Raw genomic sequence first — 24,899 nt, 5'->3', positions numbered from 1 at the left:
CCCAACTACATGATCCTAACCTCTAAACCACGCGATCTTACATAACATTATTACACTAATATTGCTTTATATTGCTGTTTATTTATACACAGAGTAGTGAAGAGTTTCAATGAGCTCACAAAGAAAGTGTCTGTGTGGCCTGAAAGCAAAGATACAACTGCACTGGAAAAAGTGTGTGTCTGTATTTAGTAGTCCAGTGCACAGATGAGGGCGACTCCCCGTTTGATCCAGTGTCTCTGACTCTGATGTGTGGGCAGCTCCACGGACATCACATAGTTGGTGGAATGCCCGGTTGTAGACAGAGTCCCTACAGAAGCACACACAGAGAGAGAGAGAGAGTAGTTTGGTGACATGGTGACATTTGTTTGTATTTTTCAAGCAATGCTCTGTGTTTCCGAGCAGTCTAACGTGCCAGCATAAGGTGTTGGTACGTGCTGTGGGTGGAAAATATAGAGCTGCACTTTCAGACGCTTCATGAAACAGGACACTAACTGGAGGCTATTTTGGGTGAGTAATAAAACCGCTAAAAGGAGATGCACACAAACACTGAAGTGAGTAGCTCAACACCAAGACTTACTGAGAAAGGTGGTTAATACACAAAGCTGAGCAAATCTAATAATAAATAAATAAATAATAATAATATAATAATAATAAGTAATATAGTGATATACTGTGTGTACTAACCTGCACGTGTGAGGGTCTTGTAGATGGGGCAGACATAGACCCCGGAGGTTGGAGGTTTTCGGTTTGGTTCGGGGATCAGCCAGATGACAGCCATTTCTGTGTGGAGCTCCTTTGGCCTGGACTCTGTGACTTGCCCTGTTTCGTTATCCCAGCGAGCCCCCTCCAGGAATAGACCGTGGATGTAACAGCCTGAATTTGGTTTCTCTGTTATTTCAGTCCCTGACTTCATTATTACCTGAAGAGGTAACAAAAGAGATGAGGAAGAAATAGGACAATCATCAAAATAAACCACCATAAATAAATAAAACAATTAAAACAGTATATTTTGATATACACCGTCAGTTTAAAGTGTGTTTGACAAAAAAAACGGTGTGTTTTAACTGGGAGGCAGAATGAGACAGACTGTCAGGCTTATTATCTGACCTTGAAGTCGAATCCAATTGTGTCGATGGCGGTGCCGGAGCGACGGGCGTAATTCTGGAGGGTTCCGGTGAGAAAAGCCTGGGGGAAAAAGAAGCCGCTAATCCAGAAGACAGGTGGAATGCCATTATGGATCCATCTCTGCAGAAAATTGATCCTTTGAAGCAGGTCTGACACCCAGGAGGCCAGAGGCTTTAGAGATGGGTAGGCCTGGAAGGAGAGATAGCCAAAGCGAAGAATGTGAAGGTGTATTGAAGCTGGTATTATCACAGCAGAACAGAAATGTCATTAAAAGTTAATTTCATGTCCTGAAAGTCTGTTTACATCTGGTATTAACCTGGGTCAGATCATAAGTGGACAGCTCTATATACAACCAAGACACATTGTGGACCACCAAGACGCATTGTGATCAGATCACTCAAACCACTTGTCGAGGTGGTCTTTGACCCATATGACCACATATCTATATATACAGTGCAAATGCTAATGCATCCTGAAGGACCAACTAACGTCCTGTAAATACACAACACACACCGTCTTATGACTTAAAAAAGTCATGCCATTTTGAGAGTTGTTGAGTGAGGAGAAACTTAACAAACTTTGCAAAATGTATTTAAAAATAAGAGGAGAATACCCTATGCAAATTTTGTGAGGCTACATGATGTTTAACAGCGGTTGTAACAAGCCACATAACTGCTGATCACTGGCACGCAAAGGAAATCAGAGGGAGAATAACTTGCCTTGGCTTTCCACATGTCAGGCACCATGTTCTTGAACAGGCTGTTGGCCATAAGCTCCAGTTCTGATGACATCACCACTAAACCCTTCAGAGCCTTCACAATATCACTGAGACTTTTAGAGATGACTGCCAGTAAGTTGTTATATCTGAAAGACAAAAGACACAAGGAATAAAAAAAAACACACCAGGTAATATGAAGAGAACAAAACTAAAGGAAAAAAGAGGAAGTATTATAAAAAAGGAAGGGAAATAACGAGTATATGTATGAGTGAGGCTGATGACAGCAAATTTAGAGCTCAGGCTCAGATTTCTGGCTTCCCAAATTCTCTCTAGATAAGTTGCTGACATCACAAGCTACAGCAGCTCACACACAGTTATTATTACAGTATGAGCACAAAGCCATATAATTATGGTTAGTGGCTATGACTTCTGAATGATGCAATTTTAGCTAGTGGTCTCAAACAGAGATATCACATTACTTGGTAGACATTTAATTATTATTTTACTTCAAATATGAGGTGAGACTTTCAGTGCAGCACAGATGGCAGTTTCTTTCTGATCTCAAAATATTACCAAACTGTAGACATTTGTAAAAACATGTTTTGAAAGAATTTATGTCAAAGATAAAGGACAGCTTCATTTGCTGATGAAAATAACTGGGAGTCATCCAAGTGACATGTGTTATTATATCAAAGAGACCTTCAGTGTGGTTTGTGATGTTATCGTATCTTGTTTTGTTACCTGATGACCTCCTGGATGAGCACTGTGTTCATGGACTCTTCATAGAGGACCGGGTACTTTTCCATCACCTCTTGAACTCTGAAAGGCTGAGGAATCTTTTCGACAATGCCTCCCACTATCTCCTCCACTATCTGCGGTACAGAAAAAGGAGTATCTCCAATGAAACATAACCTCAACATTACTCAGAACTTTTGGCTAAAAACCTGGGAGTCAGTAAAGAAAATAATAGTGCTTTCTGTTGTCCTGCACCGCTCCTTCTGTATTTAATCACTGCAGTATACATACTATAACATGATACAGCACTATAAAAGATAAAAGTAAAGAAAATCAGATATTTTTACCTCCTCCCGTGTTTTGCCCCCAGCAGATGCAGCTCGAGGCTGGAGACGAATCACCGCTCCCAGCAGAGAGAAGGCCTCATTCTGGGCAAAGCTGATATTCGCGTTGTCATGGAGACCAAAGATCTCAGGTGTATCATTGATGGGCAAGCCACGTATGTATGCCAAGTAACCCTAGGGTTAGAAATTGCCATGACAACAGGTCAGTCACTGACACCATGTTTTGATTTATATGTGATACTTTGTGACACACAATCTTAGATATAAACTGTGGTCTTGCACATGTACAGTAATTAACTTAAATGTAGTCAAATTAGAATAACAGCATATGAAGAGACCACAGTATTTTTTAACTAGGAATTAAACTAATTGATCTACATTTGAGACTTTATTTAGGACTATAAGGATTTATGACCTTTTCAGGAAGTGCAGATATCCTGACTCAGCCTCTACACCTGTGTAACTGCAGATATGTGCAGTTAACTATTTTTGCTAAATGAGAAGCGATTACAGTCTCACTTCTTACATTTTGTTCTTTGTGAAAGTAAGTAACAGAGAAAACATTGTTTGTTACAGAAGAAGCAAACCTGATCGACAAAAAACTGTTCCTTTTTTTTTCTTACAAAGATATCATCTCGTTTCTTGATGACTGTGAGTTACTGTGGTTCCCAACCCTGGAAAATACTACATATGCAGTTTTGGAGTGTACAAAGGTCAAGTTTAATGCACTACCCTTATCATGATGTTTTGAATGCTCCTACATTTATCTAACCTTGATATCCAGACTTGTGTCTATCTGGCGGTAGACTCCAGACGAAGAGTAGACATGGTCATCAATAAGCACAGAGGGAGAGTAGAAATCCTCCAGCACACTGAGCAGACATCGTCTGTCCCAATCGTCTGTCACACGGCCGCCATAATTAATCTCCCCTGCAGTGTATTTAAGCACCTGGACAGGTGGAGGACAAAAAGGGGAGGCAGACAGACGACCACGGTCAAACACACACACATTTTCCGGCTGAGAGAAAAACTTTTGTTTCTGACTAAAGGAAATGTGTTTCTGTGAGCTTACACCTCCACTATCAACAGTGATAGGAAACATTTCATAATAGCACTAAAATGTGAGCAATGGTCACATGTAATGGAGTTAAGAGGACTAAGCGTACAGGATCAGAGTGATGATGAAAACCAGAAAAAAGACAAAACAGGAGAGAAAATTAATTGCGGTCTTAACAGGGAGTTAAATACAGTATACATCTGCATCCCCTCCTACACCTTGTATGGGGTGTCCTGGTACTCGTCCAGAAACATTTTGAGTTGGCTGATGCAGATGTTCAGATCCCCGTCTGTGAACTCATAGGGAATGTTAAATCCCAGTGGGCCAAACTTCCTTCGCTCCAGTGCAATTCCATGGAAGAGACACAGAGACAGGAGCAAAGACTTGAGCTGCGTCGTCTGAGAGAAGAGAGAGGAGAGGGATAAGTTGGAGATACTGCTAGATGTTTTCAGAAACAAAACCTGCTAAAATGGTGGGCGAATATAAAAAGCAGCATGGTGAGTGGGCAGACCTTGGTGGAAGTGGAGATAAAATCATTGGTGAGCCTCAGGTAGGTTTTCTGTAGGTTGGCCTTGATTCCTTTAGGAGGCTCAATGGTCATCTTTGACCCATTTTGGAGAATGGACACTGGGAACTTGTTACTGGGAAGACTTGTGAGCCACAGACGGAAGTCCTTGTGCACCTGTTTGGGTGGTTTGTGGGACACGTGGTTCCAGTGGGCAGTAAAGGAAGTAAAGTCAATGAAAGGCTTGTCTAACATATAACCACCAGCACCAGTGCAGAGAATGTGTATATGTACTGTATGTTCTGACCTTTGCTGGGTTGATGTTCCCAATGAGAGTCTCCAGGGCAGGCATCCAGCTGGGTGCCAGGTGACAGTTCTGGAAGAAGACCCACTGACCGCTTTCCATGGCAGCATGCATCATGATCTCAGCCCAAGGGCCCTGTGAAAACAACAACAGGACAAAAACAAAAAACAGTATGCTTAACACAAGACTTTAATTTAGGAGACAACATCCATGCTTCCCGGAAATCTGATCCATATTACTATACTACTTTGACTGTGAGATACAGCACATTTCCCAATAGTCAGTTTGATATTTAAGGAAAGCCAAAGAGCCTTCAGTTCAGTGTAGACAGAAATTGAGGACAGTGGTGCAACAGCCCAGCAAGAGGTCGGATTCTAACTCACATAATTGCAAGTAATGTCATAAATACCTATTAAATAGCCACAGGGGTGGAAATGTTAGGCTGGCCACTAGAGTTCAGGTTTATGGAGGATGAGTCTGCATTTATCATAAAATCTGCAAATGACGCTGATATGAAACTAGTAAATGTCAAAGTGGTATTGTACACTGTCTATTGTCAGAAATAGATAAAACAATTAGCACTGATGTGGTCGTTCTAAACAAGACAAACGATAATGGCCTGGTTCTGTGAGAAAGTGATTTACAGTGGCTTTTCTCCAGAGTAAGATAGAGACAAAAAAGAGTATGAGTGAGTGTGAGAGAGAATTTGCTGGCATCCCCCCTGGCCCTGACCTGGCCTTGGCCCAGAGAGATGGCACTCATTTTCTTAGAGAATTGCATGACATCAGCAAACTTGTAGAGGTCAGCAGCTGGGTCACAGCCAGGGGACAGGACGAAGATGAGGGGAGTGAAGGGCGACGACTCCTTGAAGACCACAGACAGGTCTGAGGTCTAGGGGAGAGGGGGAGAAAGGGGAAAATCATAAATACTGCTGTCACATACTGTAGACTTTCAACTGAAATTAGTCCACCTGAGGTTCTATGAAGCGTTGTCCCAGGTGAGCTGAGACAAAGTCCTGCAGGCCTTGAATGAGACAGTCAGCCCTCAGACAGCGCAGGACCAAAAGCTTCTGGAATGAGTCCAGCTTTGTGTCCCATTCTCCTGGGAGGGGTTCCCTACAGTCAAACATACACACCTTGTTAGATATTGAGACAAACTTCTGCACAGTGCAAATGAAGGAACCAAGAACGCACTTGTTAACACAGTGGTTATCTTTACATGCCTGTGAGGCTGGTTGCTGTCAAAAATCCTCTTGAAACCTTGCAGATGTTCGGTGAAGCGCTCAGCCATATTGTAGAAGTTGTCCAGAGCACTGAGGCTCAGGATGTCCTGCCAGCCACGCTCAGACAACCAACTGCCTGCTGGATTTATCAGCTCTTGGACAGGCATCCCTCCAGATAGCAGGTAGCGCCACTCAGTCTGCCATAAAGACAGATTTAAAACACAGAATTAATCAAATATACTTGGATTAACACAACTTCCTACAGGAAATTAAATGGAGGAGGGAGGGGAGCAGGGTGTTGCTCACCATATCAATTTTGTTCTCATTCATCATGATGCGAGCACACAGGAGGAAAGCAAACATAAGTTTGTGCTTCTCAAATAAGCTGCGACATACGTTGCTGTACAGGCTGAAGGTGAAAAATTCATTGATGTTGCCGATTCTCTCCTTCACTGTATCTGTGACACACATTAAGAAATAGAAAAATATTTTTGACATCTGTCGAGTCCAAATGTTTTTTTTTCTTCACAAGCTCTGTTCTGTGTATAATCTTGCAAACAGAGAGCATAATTACATTCACTGTGAAATGTCTTTGTACCTGCTGTCTGAGAGTCAGCAATGCCAGCAATGAAGATGCCAAGGAACCACTCCAGTGAGTACTGGTACATGGGGTCAACATTGGACAGGTCGGATACACAGAAGAAAAGGATCTGTGTGCGCACAGCCACAGGCACATACTCCAGACGGGTGGTGTCAATGTCCTGCTCTGTCTTCTCTGCTACCGCCACTTTAGCCTGCCAGTAAAAAACAGCTTTTGTTAGGTGGTAGAAAATCCGACAGTATCAGAGTTTGATGGTTAAAGTATCACGTGAGGTTTAGGAGGTGTCTCATGGTTATAGGAAAAAACACTTCACGTTAGGACATGTATGATATTAGAGATAATATCTTTCCTACTGTCTGACCTTGATCTCCCCGGCTTTGATCTTGGACGCCCCCAACACTTGGATGAGCTCCTCATCATCCACAGGGTTTCCCTCTGTGGAGCTGAGTCGGAACAGGATCTCATCCTCAATTTCTTTTAGCTCCTGTTTCATCTTGGCATTGCTGATGATCAAATGGTTCTTAGCCTCCTCCAGGTCTGGACGTTCCTCGGCCACCACCTGGCCAAGCAACTGGTCCTCTAGACCACTGGGAACAGACCAAATTCACATTTACAAAAAAACACAGACAGTAAAGTAAGACCTATTTGTCAGCTTAAAGGAGCAGTGCATAGGATTTTGTAGCATCTAGCCATTTAGTTGCTGATTGGAACCCCCTCATTTCACCCTCTCCTTCCTAGCTTGGCTGCAAAGTGCGAGAAAAAACAAACATCACATTTAGTCTGTTCTGGGCTACTGTAGAAACATGGAAGTTGAACATGGCAGACTCTGTGGAAGAGGACCTGCAGATAAAAAAGGTTAAGACTCTGGTACACATTCACAACCAGCTTTATCTGTTACCTGGGTGACAGGGTAAAGTTAATGAGTGTGACGTTGGTGGAGACCTCTGGAGAGTAGTGTGGGTTAGGCAGCTTTGTTGTGATGTACATCTTGAAGTCTTTATGGTAAGGGATGACAGAATCGCCAAGCTTCAGCACTGTGTTGCCTTGATGCTTATATGTCTAAGGGCCAAAAAAATACGAGTTGAGCAGAACAGTACATGGTAAATATTTGCATATATATTTGCATGCAGTGATGTTTGTTTGTAAAAGATGTGTGCGTATTCACCTGTTTCAACAAGACAGGTTCTAGAGCAGGATCTAACTCCTCTCCTACATTCTCCAAGAGGCAGGGTTTACCAAAGCAAATGGCGTTCTCAAGGCTGCGGAGGAAGTCCAAGTCACTTAGCTTGATAGTCTCCAATCTATTGTCGCGCTCCTGTGTGACAAAAGGAAACAAGACGATGAAACATGACTACTGACACGGAGAAGCTTTCCGGAGGAGTTGTGGGTGATATGGGATAAGACAACCCCAACAGTACACCCACTGTGTGCCGCACAGCGAAAGCAGGTACCGGTGTATGTACTAAATCTAATTTAGCAACATATTGATCATCTGCACTGGATTCTATGCAGTGTCAACTCTTGATACTGGTAAATAAAATATAATTCCAAACTATACACGTGGCTACTGTTGTGTGTCTTTCTGTCTCACTTGCACCCTCTGCAGTTATCATCGGATCAGCACAGAAAAGTGTCCTCACCATGTTTTTGATCCACGTGTTGGCTTGTCCCTGAGGATCAACGAACAGAGGCCAGCGCAGAGAGTACTGTGCAATCACACCATTCTCCACTGAAAGGTTATCCTTTGGCAAACCTGATATCTGTGCACATAGAAAAAAAAACTAAGCCAGTCTGTTGGTCTGACTATTGTCATGTTAAGAGGCTTAGACCCTTGAAGGTTCTGACCTGCCAGGAGCGGATCTTGACTGGATCTCCTAGGGTGCTGATCAGGTTGGGTTCATTAGTGTGTGGAACACTTAGTTCTTTGAAACAATGTAGCCACTCCTCTGCCATGGCTGCCCTGTACTCTCCCTAAAAACAAAAAATGCACCTTTATGCAAACATGCAATAGTGCTGCACTGATAAGCACAAATGTATAGGAACACACAGAAAAACAATGGCACACTATGGCTAACCTACTAAAAACTTATGACACTTGTTTTCAACAAATCTGCACACCATACTGAATCTTAAATATGCCACTGATGTAACGTTTTAATATATTCATACTCAAGCACTCACTGAGTTACAACCCACTTACAGTAAAGGGTCCCAGGTAAGCTATGTATGCTCCAGATAGAAGCACATCGCCTGCCACATTATTGACCATGTAATCCAGATGTTGTACTGTTTCCTTCCAACGCACCTTCTCATCTGCCAGTCCACCTATTAGCTGGTTAAACACATTGAGATTCAGTGAATATAAGAAAAATAAAACACTGTATTTAAAATATATATTACATATCAATAATATTACATATTTATATTTGCATGTATGCTTGATCTACATACATTACAAATATACTGTAGCAAGTATGTCACTTTTATTTGTTTTGCACAAACATGACATTTATGTACACTGTTTCAGGTTAACATATTGTTTATAGCCCTAACTTTAATTTATTTGTTACCTGTAGGTTTTTGTTTTCTACCTAACTGTATCCTGTTGCTAGTTTTTTCTCTTTTTCTGTGTTTCTAGGGCTTTCCTCCCTGGGAATCAATGAAGTGTTCTTTTATCTTATCGTTCCTTCTGACCTTGTCTGCTCGGATGAGACGGGCCTCACACAGTTGACATTTGTTGTCCAGCTCGTCTTTCTTTGCCAGACAGTCCTGGTACGTGGCCTGCAAAGCAGCAATGCCACTCTCCACTGCTGCCAGCTGTTCTTTGGCATCATCCAGGATGCGCTGGGTCACGGCTAAGTCTTCCTGGGCCTCCTGCAGAGCTTGCTGCAAAAGTATTTACATTTCAAATTAGATGACTATCTTAATTATAAGTGCAGGGGTGTCTGACATGAATAACCAAGACATTGTTTTAATTACCCTTTTAGGCTCCACACCCTTAGCCACAAAGTGATATACATGCATGGCTCGCACCCACTGGCAAATAGAGGTACAGGCTTTGGAAACTTTGGCAATGGACTCCGGCTGGAATTCCTCATTATCTATGTAGGGCTGTATTAGACTGATCACGTTTTCCGGAATGTTGTCCTGCAGTAATTAGTGGTGGAAAAAGCTGCTTTTAATATGTCTCATAGAAACTCTAGAACTTAAAATCAAATCTGAAAGAGACAATAACCATGTTCTGAAGGTACAAGGGCAGCACACATACAATGTGTGTTGTCCTTACAGTGCAATAAATCCATTAGATATGTGCTCTACCTTATCGTAATTGAAAAGGCTCTCCAGAAACTTGCCAGGGTCTTGTAGCAGACCCTTACCAGGTTCCCAGTAGTCGTTGATCTTGGTGCCAGGCATCGCTCCAGGTACCTTTTTGGGTTTGATGCCCTTCATAATGCACACCGCCTCCATAACCAGCTTCACCCCCTGAGGAGGGCGCTGCATACCTCGTACCTATGGAAAAAAACAAAACATCATGAATGAAAACAATCATTCAGGAAGTGATATTCTACATAGAACAATGCAGTACTATTTGATCATCAAAATTCCTGACCTCAGTGACGTCATTCTTGTTAAGTGACTTGAGGCTGGCGAGGGCAGCATCCAGGGCTGGGAGGGCCTCATCCAAGTCTCTCTGTGCATCTGCTGCGATGGCTCCTGCAAAACGGGCTTTCTCTGAAGCTTTGGCTTCCTCTGCCTGCACAGACTTCCGGGTCTCTTCTGCAACCACTGTGTCTTTCTGGCAATGAGTATAAATCACACTCATAAGCTCTTGCATATGTATGGGGCAAACAAACACTCATGGACAAATTCTAAAAATGTTCTACCTCTATTTATTTTTCCTTACTTTGATAGTTTCCATAGTGACTTTAGTTTCCTTAGCAGCCTCCTCCAAAAGAGGTCTCATCGTCTCCAGCTCCTCCTGCATTTTACTCACATCTTCCGCTGTGCTAAGAAGCTACAGGATCATAGAGCAGCAGATAGTCACACACTATAAGAAAAATTAAGCATGTGTACAAATTTAATTTGTATCATCACATCCACCAGTGCCTTGCCTTGTCAAGGCCACTCTTCATACGCTGACGACCGCTGCACAGTTCGTGCTTCTTGCGTCCGTTGACATCTGTGAAGATTTTGAGCAGTTCCAGGTAACTCTTGGGTGTGACATAGTTGTGTCGGGAAAGCTCAGCCAGGTACTGTTCACACTTCCTGGCTACTGTCTGGTGGATCTTCACACACATCAATGCCTGGAGAGGGGAATCAGTTTGGGAGACATTGTGCTTAATGATAGTTATTCTATATCTAAGGATTTTGATTGTACAATTTTCCCTTTTCCTTTTCTTTGCAGACAGCCAGTAGTTTTTAAATAATACAACAAAGGTAAAACATTAATTTGAGACTTTAAGAATGCTTGAGTGAGGTATTACATCACTACTTTGTCAGTGTTATGGTTACACACACACACACACACACAGCCTCACCAGTCCCCTCATGGCTGTGGGGCTGGCTTCTAGCTCTGGAAGCTCATTCAGAAATGATGTGGCCACAGCCTGCAAGGCCTCCTCTGGCCAGGCGTTGAACCAGTCTATGGTACAACATGTGACCAGTGAGGGAAACTGCCTCAGTCGTGCACGAAACACCTCACCGATAGGACTGTGGAGGAGGAAATGGAGAGAAGAAAGGGAGAAGATAAGAAGAAGGGGTATACTATAGGAGGGTAACAGATCATGGAAAACCTTTATCCACTTCTTTTAATCTGCTTTTGATCAAGTGAAGAAAACTTTGCACAATTACTAACCTCATGCAGAGTACAGTGTGGATGTTGCTGCGAACCCTCCTGATGTAAGCAGCCATAAGATTGGCTTTAGTTAGCTGGTGGCCCAGGTCTTGCACCACTGGCTTCATGGCTGTCAGGATACGCTCCTGCTCGTCTGTTGCATACAAGTTGGGAACATCCCCAGAGTTCAAAATGTTGTTGATATCCTCCAGGAATGACTCACACTTAATCTGGAGGATGAACACAAAAGTACTAATGAGTAAAATGCTTCCTTTTCTTCCATAGAGACACATTACTTTAAACATACATACTACTATATATTTCACCTAAGTCAATAAGATCTCCTTTTGTTTTTTTGTTTATTCTTTCATTTTAAATTGGCCTAAAATAAGTGCCAACGGAAGTACAACAGCATTACCGTGATGCTTTTAAACTGCCACAGACATGGAGTATACTGTAGCAGCTGATAAAAGAATGCTATCATTTACCTGTGTGTCCACAAAGAGAAAGGTGATCTGCTCGTTCTGAAGACCAGCCTTCAGCATCATGTTTTTAATATCCTCTCTCCACTCCGTCTGACCGTAGTTCTTAGCCAGCTCAATCTGGAAACACTCATATCCTGACCTGTATATGGACAAATGCACTATGAGGACTAGGCCACAAGATACAAGGTACTTCCATGCAGGTGTTCCTGCATGTTTTAGCACTTCACATTATAACATGATACTGAATTTATTTTTATTTTTCTGGTGTGACAGATGCTTGGAGAAGATGTTGATTGTTACATATTACTGTATCTATCCCATATTATTTCATGTCTCATTCTGTGCTGAAATGAATGGATACAAACATCTGCCTATAAAGGACATCTGTCCAAAAATGTGTGTATGCTTTGGAAACAGGTAAGCAGTAACATAACAATACAGAAAACATGCAAAACCCAGCAGTGTGATCCTTGGAGGAAAATAAAACCTGCTGTTGGCACTGGAGCTGTACAAAGTGTGGGAATCTCACATAAACGAGGCCAGCTTAGTGAGCGACTGGCGCCCGCTTCCACCCACTCCAAGCAGCAGGGCATTTCCCAGGGGCTGGCGCAAGACGCGGCTTATGCGGCACACATGCTCAATGGCATCCATGAAGAGCACCAGTTTCATCTTAGTGGTAGTATTCTGGTTGTAATCGTCCATGCATTCCTCCATCACTTTCATCAACTAGATGATATGATCAGATGATATAGGGGTAGAAAAACAACAACATTTCAACCATTTTGGTGAAGTATAGGACTGAATGGATCAGATTAAGTAAAATGAAGCATCTTCACAGTACAATTTAATTAGTCAAAAACCAACTGGTCAGCGGTTTAGCAACAGAAAAACATGCCTTAAAATATTTCTTATACTGCGAGGCACTAGCACCACTAGCAGCACTCACCCTTTCCTTGTCTTGTATGAGTGTGTAGACTTTGTTGTCATCATCAAGACTCATGAAATCTCCAAACAAAACAGGTTTACTGGGCACAACCTCGTCAAAACTGCAATCAAACTGCTCAATGCAGTCCTTCAGAAGCCCGTCAAACCAGTCCCTGTCCTCAGCACACACAAGGCGGTCCTGGAAAACCCGGCAGCTTTCATGGTACCACAGCTGCAGCAACTGCACTTTGTCCTAAAACAACAAAAGTAATGCAACTTTTACTATTGGGGATTTTGAGATGTACCCTCAACATTTCTCCTTAGTTTGAACTTCTTATTATTTGGGAGCACTCATGATATTTCCAGTTATCCCACAGTGGTACTGATTGTAAATACAGAATGGGAATCAAATGACTATTTCAATAGTAATGTCACTACCTCCATCTTTCCAGCCTGAGCCATAAGGATACCCTGGAAGACTTTGGACAGGTCTCTGAGGCTGAATGTGTAATGAGACTTGGCTGGAGTCGGGAGGAGCTGGGAGCTGATGGTAGCGTAGACCCGGATAGTAGCATCTACAAGAGACTCATTCAGTGGCTGGATAGCTGGCACAGATCCTGATGAAAAAAGCCCCAGCATGATAGAAGACAGAAGGGATAACATTAAAATACGACATGTATGTGAAAATCACTTAAAATGACAAGTATTCAGACGTGTTTTGTTTCTTCCTACATCATACAAGCTATACTAACTTATGCCGTTACTATTAAATTACATTTAAACACTTTGCAATCTCTCTACTTTGTTACATGGTATCCCTGACTTATGCCCGGTTCCATTTTACTCATATTTCCTTCTGAAAGAAAACAAAGATTCAGTTAGGAACAAGCTAACACGAGTATTCTCTACCCTAAAACAAATGTCCTACCAGTAAATTCAAACACATTAGCATTCCTGACTCACCCAACCAACTTCCCAGGATGGTGGAGAAAATCTTTTTTTTGCTGGCGTCCTCCATTTCAGTGAAGGACAAGAAGTTGAAGTGGCGTGTGAAGCGCTGGGTGATGGGGTTACGGCCTCCACCTGGGGGTCCCATGGCACAAGCAAAATTGATGTCCACTATGTGCTTGAATGTCCCTGCGGAGAACAGGAAAACAGAAAATTAGCTCAATCTATATATATTATAACAGTAACTAACTATTTAACTACTGAATTAACAGCTAACCTCACCTATCTGTTTCCTGTCATACCAGCCTCCATGGTCCATCCACTGCCTCAGCAGTTCAATCGGAGGCTGAGCACCATACGTCTCCAACATGGGCATGTTTAAGTCATCAATAAAGAAGATGAAGTACTTCCTCACTGGAGGTCCAAACACACCTTTCCGTCTGGCACACAGGCACATGCATCATTAAAAGTGTAACACACATATAGTTATACTGTAAATAATGTGTAGTTGGATGAACAATGCATACCTTTTGTCTAGTTTACTGTCAATGTAATCTTGAGTCTGGTTGGCTGAAGTGCGAGCAGAGAACATAAGGAAGTGTGTAATGTATTCTGCAGGCATGTTGTTCAGCAGTTTGTCTGACAAGGTCAGGGTCTTTCCTGTGCATGTGGGTCCAATACAGAGCACCTGGATCACACACACATACAGGTACACAGGTACACAGGCACACAGGCAATTATAAATCTGGTCCAATGGTGGAAAGCATTTAAATGTAAAGGATTGATGTATGTGATGCAAGTGCTTCAGACTAAAATGTTCACAGTTCATGGTAATACTGTCTTTAAAATCTATTTTAAACAAAAGTGTTTGAGATATGTGAAGTTCAACTACAATCAAAGTACTCACAGGTTTTTTATTGGTCAAAAGCATATCTATGAGAAAGGACATTCTCACTGTGCCAGCAGTGGGAACAATGATATCAGCATAATTTGTCTCTGGGGTGATTTCAACACTCTGTGCGGATTTCATCCAGCTGACCCACTGGACCTGCAGCACAAGCAAAACGATATGGAAAGCAAAAAGGCATCTGGTGGTCTTGGTTCAAAATAAAGAAATTTGTGCATCATCTATTTACTTTTCTTTCCTCATCTTCATCGTCATCCTCCAAGTTACTAATCCCTGCGTCATCAAGCCTGTAGTCATACACCAGGTCCTCCTCTGGAAAACATAACTGAATCTGAAGGACAAATGCATTCACATGAATTAAGAATCCAGCTATCAGTACAAATAATTTGACGATAAAGAAAAGATGCTTATGATTAGCTTATTATATGACCTTTTCTTCTGCCATCTTGTTCTTCAGCCAGGCACTGAAGCGCTTACAACTGTCTGCGTCTCCTGTGCAGCCTACACTCCACACCAGAGAGAAAAAGAACCAGGGCTCGATCAGCTCCTTCAGACGGTTCAGTTTCTTTTGTGGAGGTGGCCTCTCATCCTACAAGACAATAAATGATTGGTGAAACAAAAGTACAGAGAGGGTTTCTATCCATTTAAAGGCGGAATCAGTGACTTTCTGCACAATCATGATGTTGTTGGAATGCAGCAGTGTCTTTATATATGATAATAACACATTGATTTGAATAAAATTGCAGTTTTAAAGTAGCTTGTAAAGCACAACAACACAAATATTTCCATATAAAAACATATAAAGCTGACAACAAATGTTTTAGCTGCTTCAAACTGGATATTTGCACAAAAATTCACATATAGTACACAGACCTCTTTAATGTTGAAAGGACTAAAGAAGCAGTCCATAAGTTTAAGTAGACTACAGGTAAGATTGCTGTCCAGAGATGTGATGACTTCCTTTACTGATGTTCGGACAAATGTGACAGAGTCCTGGGTACAGAAAAATACACACAGAAGCAGTATATAGTTTATACTATCATAATCAACTATCATGAAAAGAGGTTCCTTACTGGTCTTTCACAGTTATGTCTTCCCCTCTTACCTGGAGGAACCTGGCAAACAGGGAGTCAAGCTGCTCTGTGTACGGTTTCAGGGATTCAGGGATGCGCTTCAGCCAGCTCTCTGTAAAAGGGACAAGGCCCAGAATACTGGGCTCGAGGTAGACCATACCGCAGCGAGATACTGTGGCTGGAGATGCCACCGCCAAGTCTTGCACCTCAAACATCATTGTCATCACCTACAGGAAGAAGACACAAAACGTTTGAATACACATGGAGCAGAAGACCACACTGGGGGCAAAAAATAAGGCTGTGAAAACTCAACCTTACATCGGTGAGCTTGATGATTTCCCCAGAGCTAAGGCACAGTTTTTTGTTGTCATCCAGCACTGTGTTCATGTTCTCAATCCATACAGCATCTACTGGCCCATCAAACATGTACCACTTTTTCTTTTTATCCATTGATGATGCACCTCCACGAATAAGAGATGAGAGGATACCATCTGTCCTATAGAGTTAGAGAAAAAGGAATGGTAGTATTAGTCTGACTTTTTTTGTTTCTTCTGTAGTTTGTGTTGAGCAAAACATCACTTACCACTCATGTGTGAGCAAGTCATACTCCCCGTAGAGCTGTCCCATGGTGATAGACTTGGGGTTGAGGACATATATCTGAACCGCCTCATACACATCACCACTCACAGAAGGCTGGCCCTGCAGAGCTGTTATTGCTGCACCTAGTACCTCATAACACTAACACATGCAACAGCAATACTTACATACAGGAGTCTACACTGCAAATCAAAAATCACAGTCAACTTTGGAGAACTATGAATAAAACTGTAAACAATATCGTGACAAAAAAAAAGACTCACCTTGGTTTTACCTGATCCAGAGGGTCCCACCAACATCAGGCCATGTCTCACAACAGTGGTCTCATACAGCTGAATACACTTACTAATATACCCTGCAATCACCACACCACTGTCATCTACTAATCCTAAAAATGCATGTATGAAAATATATGTTTAGTGCTTTCAGAGCCACTAACCATCCACATCTTTGAGGTTATTCTTGGAGCAGACATTTCGCATGGACTCTTCAAGTGTACCATAGTTGATTGGCTCCTGCTTCGTCTCCGGGAAAAGATCAGACACAATACCGTTGAAGAGCTTCAAGTCATCCTGTAAAAACTTTGGAACATTGACATCTTGAATGGCCCGCAGACAGATTAACTCCTGGGAGACAGCGAGATTGTAGAAGATATTAATTAGACAGGTCCACTCAAAAGATTGTGCCATGATTTTTTATTTTTCCATCATAGACAAAATGAAACATTTCTCACCTCATTCATGTCAGGGTTTTCTCTTTTCAGGTTTCCAGCAGCTGAGATCACAGTCTTCACAGCTCTCATACCAAAATCATAATGGTCCTTCATATAAACAAGAGCAAAAGTCAGCACATTTCTGTCTTTGTTATTCTTATATACATACACATGTATTAATCTTCTTGTGAGTAATCTTGGACTGTAAAATTAAACAGTCTCAATATCATATATACCCAAAGAGGTGGTGTCCTGGACAAAGAGCACATTTTCTTGGCAGAAAGAAATGAATCCAGTATGCTGAATACAGTACCTGAGAGCTAAGTTGTTCAGAGGAGAGCTTGAAAGTGGTGGTGATCTTCTTGGAGAGGACTTTGGCATCACTGAAGCCAAATGAGTACAAGGAGATCTGTGCTATCATAGTATAGTCTGGTACCATCATGGCCACAGGACGAAACAGGGCCTGTAGAAGTTATAATTATTCATTTGTTGAACCCCGTCTGCTTATCCTCAGTGTTATACACTTATTTAAAATTAAACTGTCAATTCAAACCTTGAGATTGTCAGGTAGTTCAGTGCGTCCAGCGTAACCAGGATTCATAGTGATGAATACAGCACAAGAAGGGACAAGTGGGATCTCTGTCCCCTCAAACACAAAGAGCTCTGCCTAAAAACACAACATGCACACACAATTATTTCAGAGACACAGAAGTGCAAAAGATTGGCTCTTTACACGTGGAATAGAATTCTTTACTCTAAAAATATAAAAAATAACAGCAAAAATAAATAAATAATAATTTTACTTGCAGCAAGAATTTAATGATTAATTATTAACTTCTGTAGAATGCAGTCTAATTGTATATTCTGCATATAAAACATAATTCTGTAAGTCAGCTGTTGTAAATAAACTAGAAAGGCTTACTTTTTACTAATATCATAGATAATTTTTCACTGAAACATTTAAGCAATGTTTGTAATTTCAGGACAATAATATATATGTGTAATATGCTCATTTAATGTTGTTTTTTACACACTATATTGAATGTTTCTAAAATAAATACAGATTTACTAACAAATGTACTAAAGCAAACATTTTGAAATAACAAGTACAATAAAAAGTACAACATATTCATACAAAATATTCACACAAGTACTCTTTGGAGTGGGTGAATTTCTAATGAATCAGATTCTAACCCTTTGTTGTTGGGCCTTTTGTATAGTGGTGATCTGTTGTGCCACCACAGACAGCACTTCCACATCAATACGATTAAACTCATCAAAGCATGCCCAGGCCCCAGACCTGCAAAATGGAAGACACAGAAAATGCAACATGAATAGCTTTGATGGAAGATTTGATTTTGAAATCTTATTACACTTTACTGCCTCTCACCTGGCCAGTCCTTTGAGAAACTTTCCCATAGCTATGAAGTCTAGTTGATCAGAACAGTTGAAAACAACTGTCTGGATAGCCAAAGCCTTTCCCAGATCTTTAGTGGTTTCTGTCTTTCCTGTCCCTGCTGGACCTGCAGGAGCCCCTCCAAACTTCAGGTGTAGAGCTCCTGTTAGAGTCAGGTAGCATCTGAAAGAGGCAAAAAGTGATGTGATTCAGTATATTCAGAGTATATGACATTTAGGGGAAAATGGGCTGTAAAACATTAGACCTAACAACTACCTGTCAGTGAGTGGGGTGATGACCAGACGTCCAGAGTTACCAAGGTACTCATACCCATATAAAAACTCTGCATTCACTGCACGGATGTACAAGTCATCTTTTGCCCAGTAATATCTACAAATGGTATCAGATCAGTATCAGTCAATTTGCCCCCACAGTATTGTAGAATGATAATACAAAGTCAAGAGTGACGAAAGTGAAAGTAAAAAGCAGAAAAATTACAGAACAACAAAACAGATAACCTGAGCTGGCTGATCCACTCAAAGTCATTGACACTTGACACTTTCTGCTCCACCAGTTTGGCTGCAACATCCTTAGCATGAACTTCTATGACGATAAGGGCAGACATCACAGCTCGTTGCATCTTAGACAGACGTCCTCTCACGAGCTGCACCAAGTCACCCAGCTTTAGAAAAAAAAGGGTGAATGTTAAGAATTTATGTATACAGCATACTGTAGTGTGCACAATGTTCAGTGCAAATTAGAGCAATGAATAATAGAATGTGTATATATTTCAGAAATATAGATATTTAAGTGTTATTTAGTTTGAATATTGGCCAGTCTAATACTAAATGTATACCTGTGTCTGTAGTTGGGGATAAAGGCGGTTGGCCAAGTCTCCCTGCTCCAGGGCCTCTGACACTTCAGTAGTCCAAAAGACCTGACAGCCAGCTATCACCACTTGACCAGGCCACGATAACACCCATTCTGCACGAGGTTGCTGAGGAGTCAAGAGAGCATAAACTAATTCACTTGCCTTGAAATTGTACAAACAAAGCAATACAAGAGTAGAAGAGATATCAAAACAAAACAAAGTGAGACTCAAGAAGACAGACCTCAGGGTAGACTTTGACAGAGCGGTCAATGTTATCCCTCAGTGTAGCCTTCATAGATTTCTCGACATCCCTGAGCCAGTCCTCCACGTTTCCTGTAGGCCACACTGGCAGGAACAGCTTCACCTCCTCTCCCTCTCCGGAGTACATATGTGTGATCTGTAGATCTGACTGAAACTGGAGCTGAAAACCAACAGAAGTCTCAATCTCATGTTACCACATGCATGTTTTAATCTGAGTAATATATGAGGAATTGTAAAGAAACAACCACCCAAAACAAACCTGTACAATGTTCTCAAAGCATTTGCGCAAGTGTGGTTGTACAGCCGTAGGATCTTTGGTCTGGGACAGAATTTCCAGGAGCTCATCATCTGACAGGAAGTAAAACCTAAAAACAAAAAAATTCTGTGTCTGTGTCACAAATTAGCATGAAAACTCATTTTTGGACACAAATCGTCCTCACACCACCGACTATCTGGTTGATGTAAATATGACATCAACCAGACATCAGCTGTTTGATTTGGTGCTATTTAAATTAAACTAAACTGTATTGAAATCATTGTTGATTCAAGTAGCCTTTACATTTTCAAGATATTTACTTGTATTTCTTTTAGTATCATCGCCTCATTCATTTATAACAACCAAAGCAAGTTTCTTTGGCCATTGTTGGTGAGATGCTGCTTTTATAGAAAAAAGTGATATCAATGCATGCACTCTACAGGGAACAGTATGCAGAATCAAAAACTGCATACCTGTTGATAAGTCTGTTATCAACAACATAGATGAAAAATTCAGCGTGAGTGAGGCTTACCTGGGGAAGGATCCTCGTTTTGTCTCCAAGTACTCACTGAGACCTTTCTGAACCTGTTCCAACAGTGTGTTGCACCTTCTCAGTTTGTCTAATAACTGAGCATCTGAACAGAGCTCAATCACCTAAAGATAAAGAAAAACACATTTACAGTTTGCCATAAACAAAAAGGGGCCACATCATCATCATCACCTAACCCTATCCATATCTATGTAAAACAAAACATTTGCCTTTTAATACAAACTGTTGTGGAAGCTCTGACCTTTGGGTTATCAAAGGCACTTCTCATGACTCCCCTCCAAGTTTGCTCCATTTGTTGGTATCTTTTTCCTTCCACAGGCAGCTGCTGGTTGATATCATCAGAGCTGAAGATGGGCTCCAAGTAGAGCCAGGAGCGCTGGCATGTCAGCCACTCCTCCAGCACATTCTGCAAGCACCAGAAGAGGGCAGTAGCACAACACAAAACACTTCTGATAATAATACAAGACCTTAACTTATTGTGTGTTTGTGTGTGTGTGTGTGTGCGTACTTGAGTCAATCTGAGCTTGGTCTCCCAGGTGTTGATGCGATTCTCAAAGGGTTTTTTGAAGGGAGAGAAGGACATGCTCTGTGTCATGACAATGTGGTCATCCAGCAACTGGGAGGCTTCATCTGGGCTCTTAAATATGTAGGTTCCTGTCTCTTTATAGGGCAACACATCAAAGTTCACTGTCGACCACTCTTGCTCCATTTTTTCCAGGGCCTGAATGAGAAGGTGTGACAAAACAAATAGCAGTCTCCAAACTTCATGCATTCACACAACAACAGCATGTATCAGCAAGAAAAGTATTTGCTCACCATCATTTTGAAGGTCTGACACCAAATATAAATTCCATATAACACTTCATACAACACGGTTTACATTTAGAGCATGACTCCTGTTCAAAAGTACCTGTTCAATGGTGTACTCCTTCCCAGCTACCTCAGCCACATGAGCTATGTCATTCACGTAGTTCTGTAGGCCGAGCTCCAGACAGCGGGAGAAGGTCAAGTTGGCTTTGGGCTGGACTTTCATCTGAATACGTTCTGAAAGCATCTCCCAGTGACGGCTCCTCATTCCCGGGTTCCTCAGGCCCTGAATCAGAGGAATGTAATGACGGAACTCCTCAATCCTGCCGCAGATTGCTGTCGCCACCATTTGGCAGTCTAGTGTTGTGTAAGAGAAAATGGACAAAGAAAAACAAAAAAACACGTCAGACATATTAACAATCACACTTCAGGCTGTCAAGCTGGAATGGTAATGGATGTGTCACCTACCAGGAATATCCTTGAACTGTTTAACACATTTGTGCATGGTTCTGTGGGCGTCTGTAACATTGCGCTCAAGTTGCTCAGGGTCAATGGAAGGCAACGAATCATTGAGCCAGATCTCGTGCCAACGTAGCCAATCAGAGGTGGTGCTCCATAGGTCTTTAAAAGGCTGGAAGTCTTTTATCAGTTTCTGCACATGATCATACTGAAAGACACATTTACATTTTATTGTCAGAAAAAGCATGACAAATGTATATTATTTTCCAACAAGGTAAAATAGCCTGCTATCTGGTATCTATTTCTTACTTACATTAGTGACAGGAATACCAAACAGACGTTCTCTGGAGTTGTAGGTGTGAGCCATTGACTGGCACTCCTTAAGTTCCTTGCTTATACGTCTCACCTCGTTAGCCACCTCATGGGCATGATTAATGTCTGTATGGACCCCAAACCGGCCAATCAGCATCTATGAACACAGTTGTGGCAATTTAGAACATAACATCAACTTTTTTTGGAGATTGTTGACACAAATTAAAGGATGTCAGCTGACTGGAAGAAGTTTGAAAAAATACAAATCATCTCAAACTTGTCTGTTGAGTTGCGGTTGAATAAAAAAACAAAACAAAAAAACAAATTGGCTCAGCTGACCTGTAGAGCATTAAGCTGATCCTCAAATTTGTTTTGATCACCCAGCTGGATCTTATGGAAGCGCTCCTCATCCTCCATATGCTGGATGACTACTTCTTCCATCTGGCTGATTATCTTTTGAGGCCATCCAATAGCTGTCCACCTTTACAGACAAGTAACTTTTACAATACGTATATAACTAAATAATTATACATCAATCTTCATCCCACATATGAACATACAAACTCAATTTCAGATTAGATTTCCAAAAATAGCATGGTTGATGATTTTACACCTACTTTTTATTCACATCATCGTCTGAAAAATTGTAGTGAAATTCTTCTATCAGATCATAGTCTGACAGGGTCTTGCCAAAACGTTCCTTTTATGTACAGATTAAAAAAAAGAAACAGATTTACTGACAAAATAATAATAATATTTTGTCATATGACACATAACACAAATAAGTTAATGCAAATCAATGTGTACCTTGAAACTCTTGATGTGTTCTGGGATTTGTTTCATCCAGTCCCTCTTTTCAGTCAGTTCCTCAATGCTGTTGGGCTTCTCATTTAACTTTCTACTCATTATGTTGTACTCTTCACATGCCTACACATACATACATACATACATAAGATAAAAACTTAATATCAATTAGCTGATGTAAATATAGGTCCTGTGTAAAAACAAAACAAATGGATGACATGATTATGTAGTGTCATTTGGCCTAGAAACAAATGACTTACATCAGAAACCTGCTTGCGTAGCTTTAGAACAAGTTGGTCAAGGATTGCATGAGCTAATGCCTTTCGTTTCTTTGACAGTGCATTACGTACATCCTCCACACGGACAATAAATGGACCGATTACAATGGAGGATGGCAGGGAGTGATCGAGCAATTCCTTGTCTTTGAGTTGCTGTTCCACCTCCTTCTTAATTTCTTGGGATGTCTGTTCTGCATGTGTATGAGGTCTGGCAGAGAAAAAGAAAATGACCCAATTTAATGAGGAAAGCATGCTGAAAGCACTAGGTATATATTTAAGTGTCCTTAAATCTGTGGGAGAACTTGAATGTAATTTTATGCAGTCTTACTTGAGAAGGGTATTTATGTCCAAGTTGTATAGCTCCAAATACTTCTCATATTCAGCAGCATAAGCCTTGAGAGTTGTGGTTGCTTGTTTCAGAGCATTGCTGATCTTCTCTCTCAGCTTAATTACTTCAGGTTCAAACTTATTCACTGACTGAAGCATCAGGTTTCCACCAAAAAACAACTTCTTCATCACAAACTGGCACAGATAAGACAGAGACATTTAAACATTATTCTTGTCATTATTGTTGTCCATGGATAGGGTAGCCTATCATTAAGATGCTTTACATCCTTAATTTATACTTTTAATTTAAGGTTCTGTGATTTGGGTAATTGAATATTTTACCTTTTCAAGCAGTCCTACGCGGTATGTGGTCCCAATACCTGCATTAAACAGGTCAACGATAGATGTCACAAATCTCTCCAGAGGAGTGTTGTAATGGACGCCAGTCTCATCCAGAACCAAATCCACCAGGAACAGAGGGTTCCCCTTTGGCCTAGTTATATAGAACAGAGTAATCTTACCATCAGACGGTCACGGTTATGCTACGTCACACTCAATACCAAACTGAGTATATAATGTGTTACTAACATCATCATCATCACAGAATAATAAAATACAGATGCATATGAGCACAAAAGTGTGTAAAGATATATGTGCAAATGCTACTGTACTTGTAGGGGCTAGTGATAAGGTTGTTTCCCCAGACCAGGTTCTGAGGACATAACAGCACACTGTGGCACGCATCCAACAGCAACTGAGTCAGGGCGAGCAGTGAATCCTGCACAAGGAAGCGCAGGGAGTCCTGCATTTTGTAGTGCACCATAGCAATCATTCTGGACAGACAGGACATCTTGTATGTGTCCCAGCAAGTCTCGTTAATGTTGAACCAGCCCTTGCCAATATTCTCCAGGTTTGAACGGATTATTTCAGTCAGTTTTTCTATCCATGTTTCACTAAGAAACAATTGCACCTGGAGAAGGAGGAAAAGATGATGATGCTTCCACATGTGAATTTGTGTTTTTTTCTAGTCCCAGTTAACACTGGAAACAGAATTTAACCATAGCTACATTCAAATGAAAGCAATTTTCACAAAAGATTGTAGAAGATTTGCCTTAATGACCCTCTGTTTTGGGTTATACTTTACATGTCCAGTGATAGTCAGACAATCAAAGACAATTTAAAAGAAATGCACTGAAGTAGGGGTCAACCAGGTCAATACAGATACCGATTAATCAAGAGACAAATAACTAATGTATGGAACCATTGTACATTTGCAGTAAAAAATAAAGTTGCATTGTGAAAATTTAGAATAATCAGTGGAGAAATGTAGTTTCACTCAAGTACTTTACTATAAAGTAAATAAAATGCAACACAATTCTATACAATATATGTAGTACTCCATCTCTCTATTAGCTACAGGGTCCCTGGCTTAGTGGACTGTGACGATTATTGCAAGTTCAGTTCAGCAATATCTGCTGCCTCACCAC

General features: G+C 41.2%; 1 protein-coding gene across 3 annotated transcripts in view; it reads right to left on the bottom strand.

Annotated features, from left to right (window-relative positions):
- Window positions 1-63: 63 nt before the first annotated feature.
- dnah1 (dynein, axonemal, heavy chain 1) overlaps window positions 64-24,899 on the bottom strand; it is a 28,609-nt gene continuing 3,773 nt past the window's right edge. For all 3 annotated transcript variants that reach the window (XM_010755419.3, XM_027279810.1, XM_027279811.1), the window contains exons 11-78: window positions 24,084-24,382; window positions 23,755-23,905; window positions 23,414-23,607; window positions 23,068-23,293; window positions 22,811-22,930; window positions 22,621-22,703; window positions 22,343-22,484; window positions 22,005-22,160; window positions 21,701-21,899; window positions 21,336-21,589; window positions 20,934-21,146; window positions 20,667-20,831; window positions 20,408-20,529; window positions 19,879-19,984; window positions 19,600-19,779; window positions 19,344-19,484; window positions 19,006-19,169; window positions 18,764-18,877; window positions 18,482-18,670; window positions 18,286-18,391; window positions 17,645-17,758; window positions 17,405-17,554; window positions 17,113-17,199; window positions 16,819-17,005; window positions 16,643-16,734; window positions 16,366-16,520; window positions 16,101-16,278; window positions 15,815-16,009; window positions 15,583-15,702; window positions 15,140-15,298; window positions 14,939-15,040; window positions 14,710-14,850; window positions 14,330-14,490; window positions 14,085-14,242; window positions 13,818-13,991; window positions 13,293-13,471; window positions 12,877-13,107; window positions 12,460-12,656; window positions 11,934-12,069; window positions 11,467-11,675; window positions 11,150-11,321; window positions 10,724-10,915; window positions 10,516-10,626; window positions 10,222-10,407; window positions 9,930-10,121; window positions 9,591-9,758; window positions 9,306-9,497; window positions 8,812-8,943; window positions 8,457-8,582; window positions 8,252-8,371; window positions 7,777-7,926; window positions 7,510-7,670; window positions 6,973-7,198; window positions 6,609-6,804; window positions 6,317-6,468; window positions 6,011-6,207; window positions 5,759-5,903; window positions 5,521-5,679; window positions 4,792-4,923; window positions 4,491-4,661; window positions 4,198-4,377; window positions 3,695-3,871; window positions 2,926-3,096; window positions 2,585-2,715; window positions 1,845-1,989; window positions 1,108-1,314; window positions 685-919; window positions 64-307 (exon numbers count right to left, since the gene is read on the bottom strand). In XM_010755419.3, coding sequence (XP_010753721.3) covers window positions 186-307; window positions 685-919; window positions 1,108-1,314; window positions 1,845-1,989; window positions 2,585-2,715; window positions 2,926-3,096; window positions 3,695-3,871; window positions 4,198-4,377; window positions 4,491-4,661; window positions 4,792-4,923; window positions 5,521-5,679; window positions 5,759-5,903; window positions 6,011-6,207; window positions 6,317-6,468; window positions 6,609-6,804; window positions 6,973-7,198; window positions 7,510-7,670; window positions 7,777-7,926; window positions 8,252-8,371; window positions 8,457-8,582; window positions 8,812-8,943; window positions 9,306-9,497; window positions 9,591-9,758; window positions 9,930-10,121; window positions 10,222-10,407; window positions 10,516-10,626; window positions 10,724-10,915; window positions 11,150-11,321; window positions 11,467-11,675; window positions 11,934-12,069; window positions 12,460-12,656; window positions 12,877-13,107; window positions 13,293-13,471; window positions 13,818-13,991; window positions 14,085-14,242; window positions 14,330-14,490; window positions 14,710-14,850; window positions 14,939-15,040; window positions 15,140-15,298; window positions 15,583-15,702; window positions 15,815-16,009; window positions 16,101-16,278; window positions 16,366-16,520; window positions 16,643-16,734; window positions 16,819-17,005; window positions 17,113-17,199; window positions 17,405-17,554; window positions 17,645-17,758; window positions 18,286-18,391; window positions 18,482-18,670; window positions 18,764-18,877; window positions 19,006-19,169; window positions 19,344-19,484; window positions 19,600-19,779; window positions 19,879-19,984; window positions 20,408-20,529; window positions 20,667-20,831; window positions 20,934-21,146; window positions 21,336-21,589; window positions 21,701-21,899; window positions 22,005-22,160; window positions 22,343-22,484; window positions 22,621-22,703; window positions 22,811-22,930; window positions 23,068-23,293; window positions 23,414-23,607; window positions 23,755-23,905; window positions 24,084-24,382 — 11,097 coding nt within the window. In that variant the 3' untranslated portion in view covers window positions 64-185. The remainder of the gene's footprint in view (window positions 308-684; window positions 920-1,107; window positions 1,315-1,844; window positions 1,990-2,584; window positions 2,716-2,925; window positions 3,097-3,694; window positions 3,872-4,197; window positions 4,378-4,490; window positions 4,662-4,791; window positions 4,924-5,520; window positions 5,680-5,758; window positions 5,904-6,010; window positions 6,208-6,316; window positions 6,469-6,608; window positions 6,805-6,972; window positions 7,199-7,509; window positions 7,671-7,776; window positions 7,927-8,251; window positions 8,372-8,456; window positions 8,583-8,811; window positions 8,944-9,305; window positions 9,498-9,590; window positions 9,759-9,929; window positions 10,122-10,221; window positions 10,408-10,515; window positions 10,627-10,723; window positions 10,916-11,149; window positions 11,322-11,466; window positions 11,676-11,933; window positions 12,070-12,459; window positions 12,657-12,876; window positions 13,108-13,292; window positions 13,472-13,817; window positions 13,992-14,084; window positions 14,243-14,329; window positions 14,491-14,709; window positions 14,851-14,938; window positions 15,041-15,139; window positions 15,299-15,582; window positions 15,703-15,814; window positions 16,010-16,100; window positions 16,279-16,365; window positions 16,521-16,642; window positions 16,735-16,818; window positions 17,006-17,112; window positions 17,200-17,404; window positions 17,555-17,644; window positions 17,759-18,285; window positions 18,392-18,481; window positions 18,671-18,763; window positions 18,878-19,005; window positions 19,170-19,343; window positions 19,485-19,599; window positions 19,780-19,878; window positions 19,985-20,407; window positions 20,530-20,666; window positions 20,832-20,933; window positions 21,147-21,335; window positions 21,590-21,700; window positions 21,900-22,004; window positions 22,161-22,342; window positions 22,485-22,620; window positions 22,704-22,810; window positions 22,931-23,067; window positions 23,294-23,413; window positions 23,608-23,754; window positions 23,906-24,083; window positions 24,383-24,899) is intronic.

This window comes from Larimichthys crocea, chromosome VI (assembly GCF_000972845.2).
Source record: "Larimichthys crocea isolate SSNF chromosome VI, L_crocea_2.0, whole genome shotgun sequence".
Classification (NCBI taxonomy): domain Eukaryota; kingdom Metazoa; phylum Chordata; class Actinopteri; family Sciaenidae; genus Larimichthys; species Larimichthys crocea.
This window is presented reverse-complemented; position numbering and strand designations above follow the sequence as displayed.